This window comes from Mus caroli, chromosome 5 (genome assembly GCF_900094665.2).
Source record: "Mus caroli chromosome 5, CAROLI_EIJ_v1.1, whole genome shotgun sequence".
Lineage (NCBI taxonomy): Eukaryota > Metazoa > Chordata > Mammalia > Rodentia > Muridae > Mus > Mus caroli.
The window spans coordinates 24,032,888-24,050,206 of record NC_034574.1 but is presented as its reverse complement, the minus strand read 5'-3'; the positions used below and the strand labels follow the sequence as shown (position 1 = coordinate 24,050,206).

Below are 17,319 nucleotides of genomic sequence, written 5' to 3'. Positions count from 1 at the left end.
CTCTTGGCCTTTTTGTTAATGGCTATTATATATTGTACCTGCTGCATTCCACAGAAAGGGAAGTGTTTGTAGGTGATCGGTTATAGAATCAATGCTGGCCTGACCTGTGAACATGGGTGCATGTAGGTTTTGTTCTGAGTTCTTGTATAATGTCAGAGGTAAAACTTGATTATAACATCTTTGTAAGTTTTCTTTTTATGTTTTCATTGTGTGTATGCTTGTGTCTATTTATGGGAATGCACATACCCAAAGAGGCCATGAGAGGGAATCCAATTTCCTGGAGCTGGAGTTGGAGGTGGTTGTGAGTGTGAGTGGTGGGAACCCAACTTGGGTCCTCTGCAAGAGCTGCACAAACTCTTAAGCACTGAACTGTGGAACCACTGCACTCCCCACCCCAACATCTTATTTCCTTGTGGCTGTTTGTAAAAATCAACACACCTTTCTCGTAATGAGAGGAGGCTCAATCGCAAGTTATATTCAGTAACTTAATGCAAGACCCAAAAGAGGGATCCTGGCTAGTCACAGAGGAAAAAAATGACTGGGAGCCAGCTGATTACATGTACACCAGGCCTTAAATTCCAGCCTCTTTTGGGTAGGAGAGGTCTTCCTCTCTGCCCTCCAAGAGCCTCACTTGGCCCTGGGGCTTCTGGAGACCGGAGCTACCTCGAGAATGGGAATGCTGTGTTTGCTTCGGCAGCACAGATACTAAAACCGAACCAATACAGAGAAGATTAGCATGGCCCCTGCTCAAGGATGACATGCAAATTCATGACGCATTACTTTTTTGCCAGGATCAGGAATGGGAACTGGTGGGTTGGGGAGCAGGGGGAGGGGGGAGGGGATAGGGGATTTTGGGAGGGGAAACTAGGAAAGGGGATAACATTTGAAATGTAAATAAAGAAAATATCTAATAAAAAAAAAAAGAATAGGCATGCTTCTGGGACCAGACCTTTGATCTCTCAAGGATACCGTAGTAAACCCCCAGCTCAGTCCCAGGCTGCCCCAGAGCCAGCTGGGCTGGGTCAATAGACACTGGGAACAGGAAGAGACCCAGCATGCTCACTCCACTCGTTGTAAAACACACAAAGATCCCAGTTCCAGACGACTCCCAGTCTCTCTCCCAACTCCCACCTCTCAGGATACAAGTTCCCGGGGCCCCTCCCACGTGTACTAATTTATGCTCAAACAGAAGCAGAATATATGATCATATTCAAGCCCTTTGACTTCAGAGAGTCTGTTTGGCCCAACCCCCACTTTGTCAGACAAAGAAATATATCCATCAAGTCCGATATGCAAATTTCCCCTTCACTGAAGGGGCTCTTGATATAACCTCACTCAGCCCACAGGTGGTGGGGACTGGTGTGGGTTAGGGCCTGGTGGATTGTCAAACTCCAGACGAAGTGGGAAGAGTTTGAAAGGGATTTAGAAGCTTTTGGATCACATCCCCTACACAACAAACAGGAAATGAATTCCTCTACTAGGATGACTTTACTAAGGAAACCTGTGCCTAAACTCAGTAGACCTAATACAGTATTATCACCAAAAACAACCCTGCTTGTGTAGTTTAGAAATGACTCAGGTCCATTGAGGTCCGCCCCAGGAAAATCTCCTCTGCAGCCACCCTTTTCTTCCTCCTTCTCCTCTTTGTCCTCCTCCTCTTCCTCCTCCTTTGTTTGTTTTGTTGTTGTTGTTTTTTCAAGACAGGGTTTCTCTGTGTAGCTTTTTTGGTTGCTGTCCTGGAACTGGCTCTGTAGACTAGGCAGGCCTAGAACTCACGGACCCCACCTGCCTCTGCCTCCTGAGTGCTGGGATTAGGGACTTGCCCCACCATGGTTAAGTTCTCTTTCTTCTTTGGGACTCTCATCTGGAAAAGGCCCATGGGCCTTAAACACAAGCTTCTGTAAATGCAATGGGGTTGAGACTGAACCCTGGGGATGGGGGTGGGGCATCCCAGCATCCTTACTTGCCTTAATTGGGCTTCCAAGATGGGAGAACTGGCAGGGAACCCCAGTTCTCCTTTGTGATGATGCATCTTGCCCACAGAGTCAGATGCGGTTAAGAACTAGGGCAAACACAGTGGAGAAACTCTATGGGCAGCAGATGGGACCTGTGTGGCCCCAGAAGTAAGACTTGTTCCATAAGACAGAAATAATGAAATGATCCTCTTTGTAGCATCATAACAAAGACTTAGGATGATATTTACAGAAAGCACATGGAGCATAATAGGTACTCATGGAACACAAGTGTTCCTTTAACCCACTAAAAGGCAGAGCTGCATTTTCATCACCCCAAAGACACAGCACCTAAAGACAACAGCTATGTGCTTGTACTATTTTCGGACTAGCTGGAGGCCTTTGCAAAGCTGTGCAGCACTTACTCCAAGATGTTCCCCGCTGGGTTCCAGACTTTCCAGCCAGGACCACCCTGTCATAATAAAAACTCCACTCAGCCGGGCATGGTGGCGCAGGCCTTTAATCCCAGCACTTGGGAGGTAGAGGCAGGAGGATTTCTGAGTTCGAGGCCAGCCTGGTCTACAGAGTGAGTTCCAGGACAGCCAAGGCTATACAGAGAAACCCTGTCTCGAAAAACAAAAACAAAAACAAAACAAACACAACAAAAACAAAAAACCTACTCACTCATCCCAACAGAATCACTGCGTTAAATCTCTCCTGAACAAAACTTGTTGAGAGGGAAAATATAGTCCTTATATTTATCGTTACCCCACCCCCACCCCAATCCCTCTTGAAACAGCTTTGCCTGCTACTTTTAAATTCACCAAACAAGGATTGTCTTAGGGATCTCCTGGCCTTCCCTGGGCCATTTCCGATCTTTTATTAACCTCTCACCTGGTTGGGAAGCGGCGATCCAGAGACCTGGAACTCCCTCCCACTTTCCCCTCGTGTTTGGGGAAGATACCCGAGAATGGAGCTAGCGAGAAAGTCCTGTTAGTAACCGCTTGATTTCCCAAACTACTTATCGTTACATTAAAAAAAAAAAAAAAAGCCCCCTGAAGCGTGTTTACAGCAAATATTTGATATGTGCGCAGGATGAGGTCTGGATTCACACTTTAATACCTTCTCTGGAAGCCCTTTCTTGATTTTCCTGAACTCGGCCGGCAGGAGGAGGCGAGAGCCTGACAGTGGCTCCCTTAGCCTGCGAACTGGCTCAGGCTGAGGGAGCAGTCCTGGGCCAATTCCCGCAAAGCCTTTTCCCTACACCCCCACAAGGCAAGGCTCTAATAGAACTTGGTTCTCACCTAGGTCCGACTCACTGGCACCTGTGCAAACGACCTTCAAGTCAATGTACATCTCTGAGTTGGAAAACTGCTCTCTCTCCACACTGGCTGAAGATTTGTAGGCTTCAATCTCTAACACCGTATTTATACACACCGAAACCCTACAAACAAACATTTGCGGCGCAGGTTACTTTTGGGGGAGGGAGAGATAAGAAGGTTCGACCTGTTGAGGGTTAATGACAGGGGCGCAAACCATCTTGAAGCAATCGACATTCAGGAACGCGAGAGATTTTGGGAAACCGAACAGCCTTCAGTGTATTAAGCTCAGGGTCCTGGTTTGGGTACCTAGTGGACTTCAGGGGTGAGGACCCACCTAGTTCCTCAGTGCAGAACATTCCACAACTCCCGCAAGGGAGCGCGAGTAGCGGGAGGAAGACAAGGTGTCGGCCTCTGGAGGAACAAGGTGTCAAAGGGACTGGGGGGCACTCACTGGGACCCAGGGTTACTGGCGCTCGCCACTCTCCCAGCAGCAAGGAAGCAGTAAGCTTGTGTTCAGCCTCCAAACTCTCCAACCTGCCTCCTCCGGCCACCTACGCTGTTCACCACCCGCTGCTTAGGACCTGGGGGCGCAGGGGCGGAGCGGCAGGCTAATTGGACCGTGACAGGTGAGCCCCTCAGCCAATCGCCGGGCGGACACCCCTCCTCGGGCCCCCGCTGAGCGCGCCAATCCCAGACCGCCCTGAGCTTCAAGTGTGCGGAGGGGCGCGGGTCCCCACCAAGGCACCAGTGGCCTCGATGCGGTCGCTTGAGCTCTTGAGAGCAGAGAGTCGGTCTCTCCAACCCAAACTCGCAGGAGCGCTCCCGTGGAAGTTCATACCAGTGAGTGGAGCGCGGTCCCCACGAGGACCGCAAAGAGGAGGCGCCTGGACGATGGTCGCTCTCGGCTGAGTTTCCGGCTGCGACTTTATTGGCAAAAAAATCGCAGTAACAATACCGGCCCCAAGGCTGGCCACCGCCACGCTCAGTCTCCGTAAGCCCGCACACGACTGCGTCGCCCACCCTTGGACCCTGATTGTCAGCTCCAATCGAGCCGATGGAAAAATCCAAAAATTTCCGCATCGACGCCCTGCTGGCCGTGGATCCCCCGCGAGCCGCCTCCACGCAGAGCGCGCCTCTGGCCTTGGTCACTTCCCTCGCGACTACAGTATCTGGTCCCGGCCGCGGCGGCAGCGGCGGCGGGGGGACCAGTAGCGGGGCGAGCCGCAGCTGCAGTCCCGCGTCCTCGGAGGCCACTGCAGCGCCCGGTGACCGGCTGAGAGCTGAGAGCCCGTCGCCCCCACGCTTGCTGGCTGCACACTGCGCGCTGCTGCCCAAGCCCGGATTCCTGGGCGCCGGAGGAGGCGGCGGCGCGGCGGGTGGGCCGGGCACTCCCCACCACCACGCGCACCCTGGTGCAGCGGCCGCCGCGGCTGCCGCTGCGGCTGCCGCGGCTGCCGGTGGCCTGGCACTGGGGCTGCACCCGGGGGGCGCACAGGGCGGCGCGGGCCTCCCCGCACAGGCGGCTCTCTACGGACACCCGGTCTACAGTTATTCCGCGGCAGCTGCAGCGGCCGCGCTAGCTGGCCAGCACCCGGCGCTTTCCTACTCGTACCCTCAGGTGCAGGGCGCGCACCCTGCGCACCCTGCGGACCCCATCAAGCTGGGTGCCAGCACCTTCCAACTGGACCAGTGGCTGCGCGCGTCTACTGCGGGCATGATCCTGCCTAAGATGCCGGACTTCAGCTGTGAGTACCTGCGCCGCACCCGGCCAGTTCTCGTGCGTATCCTCCTCTCTCGCACCCCCTTCCTTTTGCTCTCACCTCCCAGCGAGCTGTGGAAGCGCATCGAAGCCTCTGTGGTTCATTCCTGGGCCTGTGAGGCCTCTCGTGGGCCGCACAGAGTGAAAGGAGCCTCAAATTATTAAGATGGCCACAAGCAGGCCTTGGCCTCTCTATCTCTCTTAACAGGCAGGGGAGGTTGGAGGTGTGAGGCTAAAACCTAAAGAATAACCTGCAAGCTGGAAAAGGAAGTGCACGGGAAGGCTAGCCTCGATTAGGGCAGGTTTTGGGGGTCGCTGAAACCGGGGACTTATCTTGAGAAAATGAACTTGGTCAGAGGTTCCGTTATAGGCTATGAAGAGAGACATCACTGGGTCCAGAAGTAGCTCTTCCGTGGCTCTTGTAAGGACTCTGCCTTCCTTTGAAGGGCAAGGCATTTGCACGCATCTGTCTCTGTCTCTCTGTCTCTCTCTGTCTCTCTGTCTCTGTCTCGGTCTCTGTCTCTCTCTCTCTCTCTCTCTCTCTCTCTCTCTGTGTGTGTGTGTTGGTGAGGGTGGGGGGTCCTTCCAAACGGGGTGTCCAACTGGTCTGTTTGAATATAAGGTCGCCGGGACTGTAAATAGAAAGTGCCTGGCTGGGAACTTCGGGTACTCAACACCTTGGGGGGTTCCTGTCCAAGGTGAGGGCAAAAAGGTCCAGTCTTCTGCATCCTCTCTGTCACCCAATAGGGACAACCTTGCGGGGCCATTTCCGACTTCCCTGGCACATGCAGCATCTGTGTAGGGTACCCTGGCTCTGATTCCTGCTCTGTGCCTGACTTGGATAGGGGCAAGCTGCCTTTCCTGAATGGATGGACCAGAAGATGTATATGGCTTTCTCCTGTCAGCCGCTCAACACCCAAACAAAGAGACCCCATTGTTTCCGTCTGAGTGGATTTGTTTAGACTGGGAAGATGCAGGCACTGGAGGGAGAAAAAAAGCAAAAAAGAAAATAGAAATAAACATTTGCCAGAATTCAGATTCCTCTGCTGGAAGCGGTGGTCATGACTAAACAGAGAAAGCTGGGGCCCCAGAGAACCGCAGAAGTAGCAAGGTGGTGAGAGAATCACAGCCTGCACACTTGTTTGCTCGCAGCCACCCAGGTTTTTCCCAGCTTGGCTCCAAGAAGGCTAGCCTTGTTGATCTCAGCAAAGAGGAAAGGCTCCCTTTAACCTCAGTTGGGCTGCAGCTCAGACATCTCTGAAATCATTCCTATTCACTAAGTCCTAGGCAGGATCTGAGCCTGGCTGAGGAACCCAGGTTTCAGATGGAAAGCCACCCTCAGATGTCCACTATGGCTGGACTTTCCAGGCCTGAGAAGCATAGTGGTCCTGAGAAGAGCTGACCAGTGGTCAACCACAGGCCTCTATAGCTCTGAGTTTACTGGCTACACAAGTGGTCTCTAGGAGAAAAGGGATGTTTTTGTGGAGCCCATGATTACTCAAAATCCGTGCAAGTGGGATCCCTTTGCCAGAATATCCAGCCCATGATGTCTCATGGTGTGGGCATTTAAAGTATGGCCAGGTCTACATTAGGAAAAGAAAGCCAAGCCCCAGATCCCAATGGACACTAAGGAATGCAGCAGAGGGTGGCTGAATATCTTCTGTTCATGGGACCTTCCTCTCCCCTGGGAAAACTATCTTGGTTTTCTTTAATTGGTTGTTTCAACTGGATGGCATTTCCCAAATGATTCCTTCCAAGACAGCGTTTTAATTAGAGTTCTAATGTATTGTCAAGCTGGGAATTTGTAGCCTTGTTTAACTAAAGCAGGGGGCGTGGACCTTCCTATAAAGCAAATTACCCATCCCAGGGGAGCCTGAGCTCATCCCAGCCAGGGGCTGGCCTCTTTCTTTCCCTTGCTTTCTTTCTTTTATTGTCTAACACTTTTCGCACTCCTGGGAAATCAAGGGAAGTTTCATTTTGAGGTCATAAAATTCTCTGTGATGTAACTGTGCGAAATTATGTAAATAAAGCTGGACAGATCACCCAGAACACACAGAAAGCCAGATCTACTCACAGCTCAACCTTTAATTTGAGTAATGAGAATCGTCCCAATAGGCTTCCAGTCCTCAGCCTTTGGCCTTAGCACTAGGAGGGGAGAGTCTGTCAACAGAGACGTGAAGACAAGCTGATGAATGCCTATTTAGACTCTAGCTTCAGTCCCTATCCTTCCTTTTCTCCCTCCCCCGCTGTGGGAGCAGTCCCACGCCCCCTTTCTCTTCTGCTTTAAGATCGTGGTGGAACCAAGAGGATGGGTTCTTCTCCAGCTTGAGGTGGGAGAAAACCTTCCATGAGAAAGGGGGCGACCTGGTCTCTATGCTTGCTGATCCAGTTTAGCTACCCAAGCCCTTAGACCAACCCTCCTCCTGTTCATTCGGGTGGCCACTGAGAGCAGGCAACAGGCCCTTTTTAACCAGGACTCTCAAATGAGATGAGCTCGCCACTTCCACTTGTCTGAGATGTGGGCCATGGGGAGTGGGCACTGATGCTGAAGCGTCTGGAGGGTGGGCTCTGGAGGTTGGATCACAGGAGGGAAAAGGGCAGCGACGGGTGGAACACTACCTCGCCCTCAGTGGACAAATTTACAGAAGCCTCTTGCCCTTTCTGTCCCCAGCCCAGGCGCAGTCGAACCTCTTGGGGAAGTGCCGAAGGCCTCGCACGGCCTTCACCAGCCAGCAGCTGTTGGAGCTGGAACACCAGTTCAAGCTCAACAAGTACCTGTCTCGACCCAAGCGTTTTGAGGTGGCTACCTCGCTCATGCTCACCGAGACTCAGGTGCGCGCGCGCGCCCGACCAACCGGAAGGCGGGGGCTGATTTGGGACACTGAGCCCTAGCTTCTTTATCTTTACGTTGGGTATTAATTTTCAGCGTGAGGTTCTAGGATGCTCTGGAGGTTTGATTCAGTTAAATTGGGGAGCAAGCTGAGAATCTGTATTTAACAAGCTATTCTGGAGGTGTCCCTCAGGCCACATTCAAAGAAGTTATTTTTCTAGAAAGGTGAGGACTTGAGAGTTTGGTGACATTGCCAGCTGCCTTGGTGCCTCGGTAGACCGAGGGCATTAAAACGCGCTCAGTTGGGGAGTTAGGGACACTACACCCATAGGGTTATGAGATGTGGGCCATGGGGAGTGGCCCATAGAGTAGATTTAAGGGGCGAAGAAGTGGAGAAGATGCTGCCCGGTCAGTCTTAGTCCTCTAGCGAAACCTCTTCTAGGGCGAGGGTGGGCCGAGGGGCAGGGGTCCCGAATGCTTGTACGCTCTCACCCTCTGGATTCGTGGGGATGCGGGTGGCCAGTTTCTCACGCCAGATTGTGCCTGCAGGTGAAGATTTGGTTCCAGAACCGCCGAATGAAATGGAAACGCAGCAAAAAGGCCAAAGAGCAGGCTGCACAGGAGGCGGAGAAGCAGAAGGGAGGCGGCGGGGGCAGCGGCAAAGGCGGCACTGAGGAGAAGACGGAAGAGGAGCTGATGGGGCCTCCGGTTTCGGGGGACAAGGCAAGCGGCCGTCGCCTGCGGGACTTGCGGGACAGTGACCCTGATGAGGACGAGGATGATGAAGAAGAGGACAACTTCCCGTACAGCAATGGTGCCGGTGCCCATGCTGCCTCATCCGACTGCTCATCTGAGGACGACTCGCCTCCTCCAAGACTAGGCGGGCCTGGACACCAACCTCTGCCCCAGTAGTTGCCCCAAGGGCGGAAGCCGGGATGCGAAAGATGGCTACCTGGGCTGCGGGGCTTGGGGGCTTTACAACCCTATCCTATGGCCTGCAGCCAGGCTGACAGCCTCTCCCCGAACCATGCATCCAAGCGCAGGCTGGGCTGCGGATCCTTTTTGGGACCTCGAGGGGACAGCAAGAGAGAATGAGAGAGGAGCTCCGATGTGAGCTTTCGTTCTTATACATTTAATTTCGGGTCATGTTGGCCAGAGGTATCTGTGAGAACCTACCCTTTCTAGGAGTGGCTCCTGCCTGACTCTTCCTTTGTCGGAGAAAGGAAAAAACAGTGTTAAGTGACCTAGAAACTTGAACCCTCCTTTGGAGACAACCATTCTGCTGAGAATTTAAAACAGAGGGAGGAAAAAGGTGTTATGCCTATGTATTGGGGGGGGGGTGTGGAGTGAGGTGTTATGTCATGAGCATTCAGATTGCTGAAAAAAAATCTCAGAATGGTAGTGTATTTTTGTATATTGTATTTATATATAAAGAAAGAAACGTCTACTTATGCATGCTAAATTATTATTTAGCTTTCCCATCCCCCAGGGTGGAGATGGAATGTAAAATAAATTGGTTTTTTTTTTTAACTAGATGAGAGTGGAGGGGTGGGGAAACACCTTTAATTTTGGAAGGTGGGGAACTGAACCCAGGGCCTTGCGCAAGCTAAGTAAGTGCTCCGTCACTAGCTTATCATCGCTAACCCAGAAAATGCAAATCTTGTGAGATCTGACTGTTTTGGTTGTGGGGTGATGTCTATTTCGTGATTATCAGCAAAGAGTAAAATTCAGAATTGCAAATGGATGTCAGGACCACCTCTGTACCTGGGCCCCCAAGACGGGAGGCTGAAGGTACAGGTGCGGGTGGGGGCAGGTGTGAAATGTTGCTAAAAATACCCGAGGCCAGGTGTCAGAACAAGCCCAGTGCCTAGCTTAAACCCTGTGTTGTGCGCTACTCTTAGCGGAGTGATTTTGTACAGCTTTCTTTGCTATTTATTTGCTGGGTCTTTTAGCTTCGTTGGCATGGGAATATAGTATTCAAATGTTTCAGAAAATAAGCTGCCAGAAACTAAGTGTTAGTGGCATTTGGGGTCCTAGCGATCGCTGGAGCTAAGCAAGCACATTTCCCAGAAAAGCGCTTAATGGCGTCCTGCAGCTCATTCTCCTTTTGACCTGGGCCCCTCCGCAGGCACTATGTCCCTTGTGCTAGCCAGGAACAATTTTGTTGAATCTGTTCAAATGTCTTCTGAGAGGACAGCGGCGAGAATGCTCCACGTCGGGGCTGCAGTGGCTCTAGGTTAATAAACCTCTGCAGCGAACGCCATCAATCATTCAGCCTCAGGCCACGTGCGGCACACATGCGGGGACAAGCCCTAGGCGCACCGGGCCTCTGAGTCCTGGCTCTGGTCAGAGGATAAGAGTTCTTTGGGTCTGGCTTGTACCCCACTCCCATTTCCCATCGGCTATCTTAGTGGGCAGCCTCTGCCTGAGACCAGCAGAAGAGACGCCTCACAGTCACTTAGTGTCTGCTTTCTGTTGGTCATTTTGTCTCCCACACCTGGGTGAGGACTAGCAGCTCCCTAGTATTGCTTCTGCCCTCCGTTCCTCCGTCCCTCCGTCCCTCCGTCCCTCCCTCCCAGCTGATGAGGATTCAGAGAAGCCTGGAGTTTGATCTGGGTGATTACAGCGGGGCCAAAGGGGGAACTCCTCCATCTCAGAGCCGAGCCAGATTAATATCCTCCTGGCAGCTCATTATCACCCCGGGCTCCTTCCGTAAAATTCTAGCAGGCCTAGGCGGGGCGTGGGTCTGGAAGCCAGGCAGAGCAGCTGCTGAGAGCAGCCCATGCGACCAGGATTCTAGCAGCTTTCTGATCCAAAGACGCTTTGGGGCAACTGGGTTTACAGCTGGCAGAGAAAATAAAGGACTGCAGGAAAGAAAATGGGAAAAATCTGAGAGCAGTGGACAAGACACAGATAAAGGGGGTAACCTTTTTTTCATCTTTTAAAAAAAGATGTATGTCTCTCTTTTTAATTTCTAATACATTGGCGAGGTTCAGCCCGCAGCAATCTCTTCCTAGGCTTGCTCTACATTTGGGGCTTACTTTCCCTTGGAGGATGGTCTTCCCAGTCTTGGAGCCCTAAATACTGAGTAAACAGAAAGAGGAAGGCCTGAGCCTGGCATAGAAAGGTTACAACCTACCTGGGAATTCAAGATACACCCCCAGCTCAGGAGATGCTTCCCTGGAACAAAGGCAAACGGGACGCTGAAGGAAGAAACAACCATAAGGACACCCCCCTTCCATTTCTCCCTACTAGGGTACAGCAGGACAGCAAATCTTTAGTTTGGCGCGCATATCCGCCGCTAGCCTCAGTGTCTCAAGCCAGCAGTTTAATCGCGGCGGAATTTATCTCGCTAATAAATTTAATGATCAATTCGTTCTTGTCACAGTAGCTCTTCCCCAAATCAATTATAGCAAATTTAAATATAATCACTGGCTCATCCTAGCTTACTCCGGGCACGGCGCACATTCATTCAGCCTAACGAACTGCCCAGAGTCCTCGTAGCGTGCACGGAGGCCGCGCCCCCACTCCAGGCTCCTGCACTCTGGGTCACCAACTTGGCTCCGCCATCAGCAGGAGTACCTTGGGCCTCTCCTTCGTCCACACTCTAGCCTCTGCGACCCCAGGCCAGTATGGTGGGAGTTCCGGGTGAGGGGGGCTGCTAAAAAACGGTTGGTTTTGCAGTCTTAAGATTTGGGTTCCTAGAATCAAGCCAATTAGATCTACATAGTGGGTGGGTGTCCTGATGTCTGGAGTTTGAGTTCCAAGCATCATAAGCAGATATCCTCAGGTGACCCAGACCTAAATGCGCTTCTGTAGAGTCCTGCGCTGTAAAGTCTGGGTCCGATTATAGAACTCACAACCCAAAGCTGGCATGAGCTCTTAGCACTATTCTCATAACCTAAAAGTCTGATACTGAATATTGATTTCTTTAGCAAGGCCGACAGAGACCATAGAGACCGGTTAATAATAGAGGGTCTGGAAGCCCAGAGGAAGCAGAAAGAAGAGGAGATGGGTCTGCTCTTTTCACATTATTCCTCCCCTGCCCAGTGTCCAGATGGGAGTCAAATTGCAAAGGGAAGCTTATACCTTTATGGCCCATAATGCACAGACAATAAAAACAAAAATCAGATGGGAGTCCATCACTGTAAAATTTCAAAGCCATAAAAAAACACAGTAGATTAAAAAGGTCCCCCTAGAAAAGACATAAACTGCTGCAAGCCAATGAGTTAACATGGAGAATAAGGAGCTACAGTTCAGTAACAACAAAAACCAAAACAACTCAACTTAAGACTCACAAAGGACTTGTCCAGGAAGAGAAATACTGGTCAAACCTTTAGGGTGAGAGTGCCCTAGACAAATACAGAAGACTGTTGGTGAGGATGGGGAGGAATTTGATCCGTTGTGTATTAGATGGTCATCTAAAGTGGTGCAGCCATTGTGGAAAATAATATAGAAGTGTTTCAAAAAAAAAAAAATCAAAGCTGGACTGGGAATAGCTCAGCAGCAGAGTACTTGCCTAGCATGTGTGAGGCCCTAGGTTCAAACCCCAGTGCCACCAAACAACAAAATTAAACCAATGTATGAACCAGAAGTCCTAGTTCTGAATATGAATCTAAAACACTGACAGCACCCTCCGAAGGAGACACAATCACTCTCACATTTCTACAAGATGATTGTTCAAAAGAGGAGAAGGGGGAGCAACCTAGATGTTCCACTGCAGGTCAAGCTATGAACAAAATGTTCATGCCACGGAGGGAGAAGGAAGGCTCTGCCACATGCCTCAGCATGGAGGAGTCCAGGTATGTACTGCCCAAGGAAACAAACCACCCCAGGGAACCAGATGCTATAGGACTTCACTTCTATAGGCACCATTTAATTAAATGTATACACATGTTTCTGTGTATGTTCATGTAAGTGCAGGTGCCCTTGGAGGGGGCAACAGATCCAGATCCCCTGCAACTGGAGTTACAAGCAATTGTGTGATGACTTAGGTGTGGGCACCAAACTCTGTAAGAGCAGAAAGTGCTCTTGGCATCACCTTGGCATCATTTTAGGCCTCTCAGACTAAGAAAGTCCTCTGGTGGTTGCCAAGGGATGGAAGGAGAGGATCTAGGGCAGTGGTTCTCAACCTGTGGGTCTCAACCCCTTTGTTGGGGGAGTTGAACGACCCTTTCACACTGTGGTTGCATATCAGGTATCCTGCCTATAAGAATTTACAACAGTAGCAAAATTACAGTTATAAAGTAGCAACAAAAATAATTTTATGGTTGGGGGACCACCATGACATGAGGAACTATTTTAAAGGTTCACAGGTTAGGAAAGTTGAGAACCACTGATCCAGGGAGTTATTTACAGGGACAGAGCTATAAGAAGCATTTAGTAAACATTATTGTAGCCTGGTGGTGGTGGTGCATGCCTTTAATCCCAGCACTTGGGAGGCAGAGGCCGGTGGATGTCTGTACTCCAGACCAGCCTGGTCTACAAAGTGAGTTCCAGGACAGCCAGAGCTATACAGAGAAACCCTGTCTCCAAAACAAACAAACAAACAAATCAAATCAAAACACCCCCCCCAAACCAACAACAACAACAAAAAAAAAACCCAAAACAAAACAAACATTATTGTATGTACACTTAGAAGCGGTGCTGAGGAAGATGGGGGCGTATGCCTGTCATCCCAGCACTGCAGAGGATGGCCTACCTGAGCCAGTCTGATCTACATAGGAGAACTATATCTAAATGATGAAGCCGGTGCCAGGAGTCTGTAATTCCACCATTCTGAAGGCTCAGGCAGGAAGATTGCCAGCGGCCAGTGTGGGTTGCTTTGCAAGACCCCATCTTTAAAAAAAAAACAACCCGGAGGTGAAGATGTGTTTTCTGTTTTCACTCCAAGCCTCTGCATTTTACTCTCCATGTTCCCTTATCCCCGTGTCCCCTCTCTCTTCATTTAAAAATTAAGGTTGGAACTCTGTAGAACCAGCAAGTCAAGTCCATTGCTTTGTCCATCGCACAACTTTCAGGATTATCAGTTAAAGGAGCCCCGGGAGTCCTTTCCTATTGCCCGGGTGTAGGGCCGGTCTGAGAGCATCCTCCGACTGGTCCTTAGAGTCAGTCCCAGGGCTGGAGTGGTAACCCTGGGAGGAGAGTGGCCCTGGAAGGCGGCCTGGAGATGCTGGAAACCTCTTGGAAGGGGCCAAGAGCATTCTTGAAATCTTTGCAAGAAGTAGGTGCCATGAAGAATGTTCCCTGCCCCCCACTATCAAAGTCCCGCGGTACTCTGTCTCCTTCAATAAAATTAATCCTTCGGAGGTGTGACCTGCGCCAAGCGTGTTCAGACTACAAGGGCGAATATGTTTTTCAGATTTAGATTTTATGGTCGGATTAAAGTTTATTTTCCATAATAGGACACCTAATAAAGCCGCCCCGAGCTCCAGCTGGTGGCCTCGTTTTACACTTTCACTTCGTAAATCACTTTAGGGCGCGCCAGGTGTGCAGCGTGGTCACGCGGGGCCGGCGGTAGCAGCTTGGGTCCGCACCCCGCAGCACCTCGCATTCGCTCGCTACTCCAACCTCCCGGAATCCGCATCCAGCAGGAGGCGGCGCGGCCCCAGGTTGCCAACCCGCGATTTTCCTAGCCACACGGCCCCGCGCCGACCCCGCATTCCGCCACCCGCGCACCTGCCGCCCCGCCCCGGGTACACACGAAGTCTGACAAAGCGCGTCTCCCAGCCATTGTCCCGGGAGGCGCAGGGGCGGTGTGCAGGGTGACACCCCCCTGCGGGCGCGGCCAGGGCCAGAGCGCGGTTTACCCAGCTGGCTAGGAACAAAGGCGCGCGCCTTATCTCCTGGGCCTGCGCAACCGATTCTGTGCCGAGCGGAGCGGGGTCAGGCCGGGGGCGCAGGGTGGGACCCTAGGCTGGGACTGCGAAAGGGAACTACCTGCCCGCGGGCTAAACGAAGCTAGCAACGCGGCGGAGTCCTGGGCTGCCTTGGCCAAGTCCCCAGGACCTTGTTCCGGCAGGGTACTAAAATAGGCCCTAGAAGCTACGGCTGCAGTATCAGGGCTCGCTCTGGCCTTGGCGTCGCCCCATGCGTGTCCCCTTATAGGTTCCCGTAAGAGTTCTAGGTGTCCTCAAGAGAAATGAGGAGGTTGTCGGAGGTTGTCGGTGGACAAATGGGACCTGCATTGGCGCCCCTGTTTAGTGTTGAAAGCCTACCTAATTTCACCAAGATGCCTATAGGTTTTATACTTGTTATGACTTAATTTTCCAGATTAAAATACTTCTTTCAACTATAATAATTATTTTTTATTCTGGAATTGAGAGAGAGAGAGAGAGAGAGAGAGAGAGAGAGAGAGAGAAGGAAGGAGGAAGGGAGAGAAGAAAACAAAAAAGCCAGAAAAGGGGCAAGGACCGTCTGGGAGCAGCTGGGAGCTTAGGTTTGTTCAGCTCTCAGCTGGGGGCTCCCAGGTGGTCCACAGCCTGCCTGGGTTAAGCCCTGGCTTAGCTGTCTCTTGCAAACTATGCCTCAGCCAGTTTCAGGGGCCCTTTCCTGCAACCAAGAGGCACACCGCTCAGATCTGGCTGGCTCCAGCTCTTCAAATCAGAGGCCAACAGAGACAGGAAACTTGTATTTAAAAAACAATACTCTACAAAGGGGATGCAAATTGTGTCTTCCTCACAATGCAGCATGTACTTACCATATCTCAACTCCCAGGCCACTCACCTTGAAAGTCCCTTTATGTTGTGATTTCTGGCTATCTTCCTGCCTTCTGCCTGTAGAAGAGCTCTAGTTAGCAGTCCCTGCCTGCTTTGGCCTTACTGCACTGTTCCTCCACACTTTAAGATGAGGCCGTGACTGGTCAATGAGACGCTTGCACATACAATAGAGCCAAAGCCTCAAACATCACTGCTGCTCTGCCTACCTGGTAGCCAGTAGACATTTGGAGAGGCTGGGCAGACACAATTTTCCCAAGATGTCAGCAGATCATACATTATGATGTCTGACCAACTCCCGTCTAAATTAACTACTATCATGGAAAGATTTTAAGCTTCTCCTTGGACTGCATATTACCCAGAAGCACCTTTATACACCTTTGACGGCCTTGTTGGCACAGATCATATTTTCTAGCCAAGCCTTCATGATGTGTCACTGAGCCTGTTTATAGTTCCCTAGACTGCTGCCATATTACCAAGCAGTTTTTATCCAGTAACAGTATTTATCCAGGTACCTGGCACTGCCAGGCAGAATACATACACTCTATGTCCAGCAGGCTGAGATCTCCTAATAAGGGTGAGCCTTGGCCCCTAAGGGAGAGGTCTGCAAAGTCATCCTCCATGTGTGTGAAGGCACTGTCTTGCAATCGTACTTGGCTGCATGAGTTCAAGGACTATGTCTGAGACTATGTGAGGATCTGGGATGGCTCCATTTCTATCTCATGTGAACATTCTGTCCAGGGTTGAGCTGGTGACCTCATCCTCACTGATGACCAGCCTCTTTGTTTTCTTTAAGATTTATTTATTTATTTTATGTGTATGAGTACACTGTACACTGTTGCTGTCTTCAGACACACACCAGAAGAGGGCATGGGATGGTTGTGAGCCAGCGTGTGGCTGCTGGGAATTGAACTCAGGACCTCTGGAAGAGCAGTCAGTGCTCTTAACCGCTGAGCCATCGCTCCAGCCCTGATTGATGACCGACTGTTATCTGTGACTTTCCCCCGTGGGTCTGTACCCAGGCACTGAGGGGTGTGGCTGTGTTGAGTTACTTTTCCCTGGCTGGAACCAAACACCTGACAAAAAGTAACTTCAAGGAGGAAGGCTTTATTTGGGATTATGGTGTGAGAGGGCATTATCTGTTTGGGTTTCTCTGTGTAGCCCTGGCTGTCCCAGAGCTCAGTCTAAAGACCAGGCATGCCTGAACTCAGAAATCCACCTGTCTCTGCCTCCCAAGCGCTGGGATTAAAGGCGTGCACCACCAGGACAAGCCAGCCAAGGACACAGTTTCCTTTTCCTTTTTGTTCAGTCTGGAAGCATGAGGCAGTGCCTCCCACAGTCAGAGTGTGGAGTCTTTCCTACTTAGTTACGCCTCTTTGGAAATGACTGTACAGACAGACCAAGAGGTGTATCTCCTAGGTGATACTAAATTTAGTCTAGGTGACAGTGACAACTAACCATCACAGGAGATAAGGACTGATGTGTGGCTCTTCAGCACTTCAGGAATGGATCCTCCATTCATCCCACTGGCTGGAATTCAACACACAGCTACACAGAACCTCTAAGGACAAGAAAGGAGCTTCCATTTTTGGTTCGCAGTGGATCTGGCTGAACTGTACAGCATATGTGGTTAGATAAGAGAATATTGAGAAAGAACATATTCTGTTACTGGTAACCGGTCTGGATCTTTTTAAAGAAGATTACATACACACACACACACACACACACACACACACACACA

At 50.9% G+C, this 17,319-nt stretch overlaps 1 protein-coding gene and 1 non-coding gene across 2 annotated transcripts; both read left to right on the top strand.

Annotated features, from left to right (window-relative positions):
* The first annotated feature begins 681 nt into the window (after positions 1-681).
* LOC115031278 lies at positions 682-788 on the top strand. The gene has a single exon (XR_003836877.1). It is a non-coding gene; the product is annotated as a U6 spliceosomal RNA (small nuclear RNA).
* A 3,344-nt stretch (positions 789-4,132) lies between these two features.
* On the top strand, positions 4,133-8,820 carry Mnx1 (motor neuron and pancreas homeobox 1). The gene is made up of 3 exons (XM_021163946.1): positions 4,133-5,019; positions 7,705-7,865; positions 8,413-8,820. Exons 1-3 carry the CDS (start codon positions 4,329-4,331, stop codon positions 8,773-8,775), a joined length of 1,215 nt encoding a protein of 404 aa, XP_021019605.1. The 5' UTR covers positions 4,133-4,328; the 3' UTR covers positions 8,776-8,820.
* Positions 8,821-17,319: the final 8,499 nt, after the last annotated feature.

What these genes read in the sequence shown, in the direction of transcription:
- Mnx1 (XM_021163946.1), top strand. Translation starts at nt 4,329, where the DNA reads ATGGAAAAATCCAAAAATTTCCGCATCGACGCCCTGCTGGCCGTGGAT. An exon ending in TAAGATGCCGGACTTCAGCT is followed by an intron (nt 5,020 to 7,704) that starts GTGAGTACCTGC and finishes TTCTGTCCCCAG; the next exon opens with CCCAGGCGCAGTCGAACCTC. An exon ending in TCATGCTCACCGAGACTCAG is followed by an intron (nt 7,866 to 8,412) that starts GTGCGCGCGCGC and finishes TTGTGCCTGCAG; the next exon opens with GTGAAGATTTGGTTCCAGAA.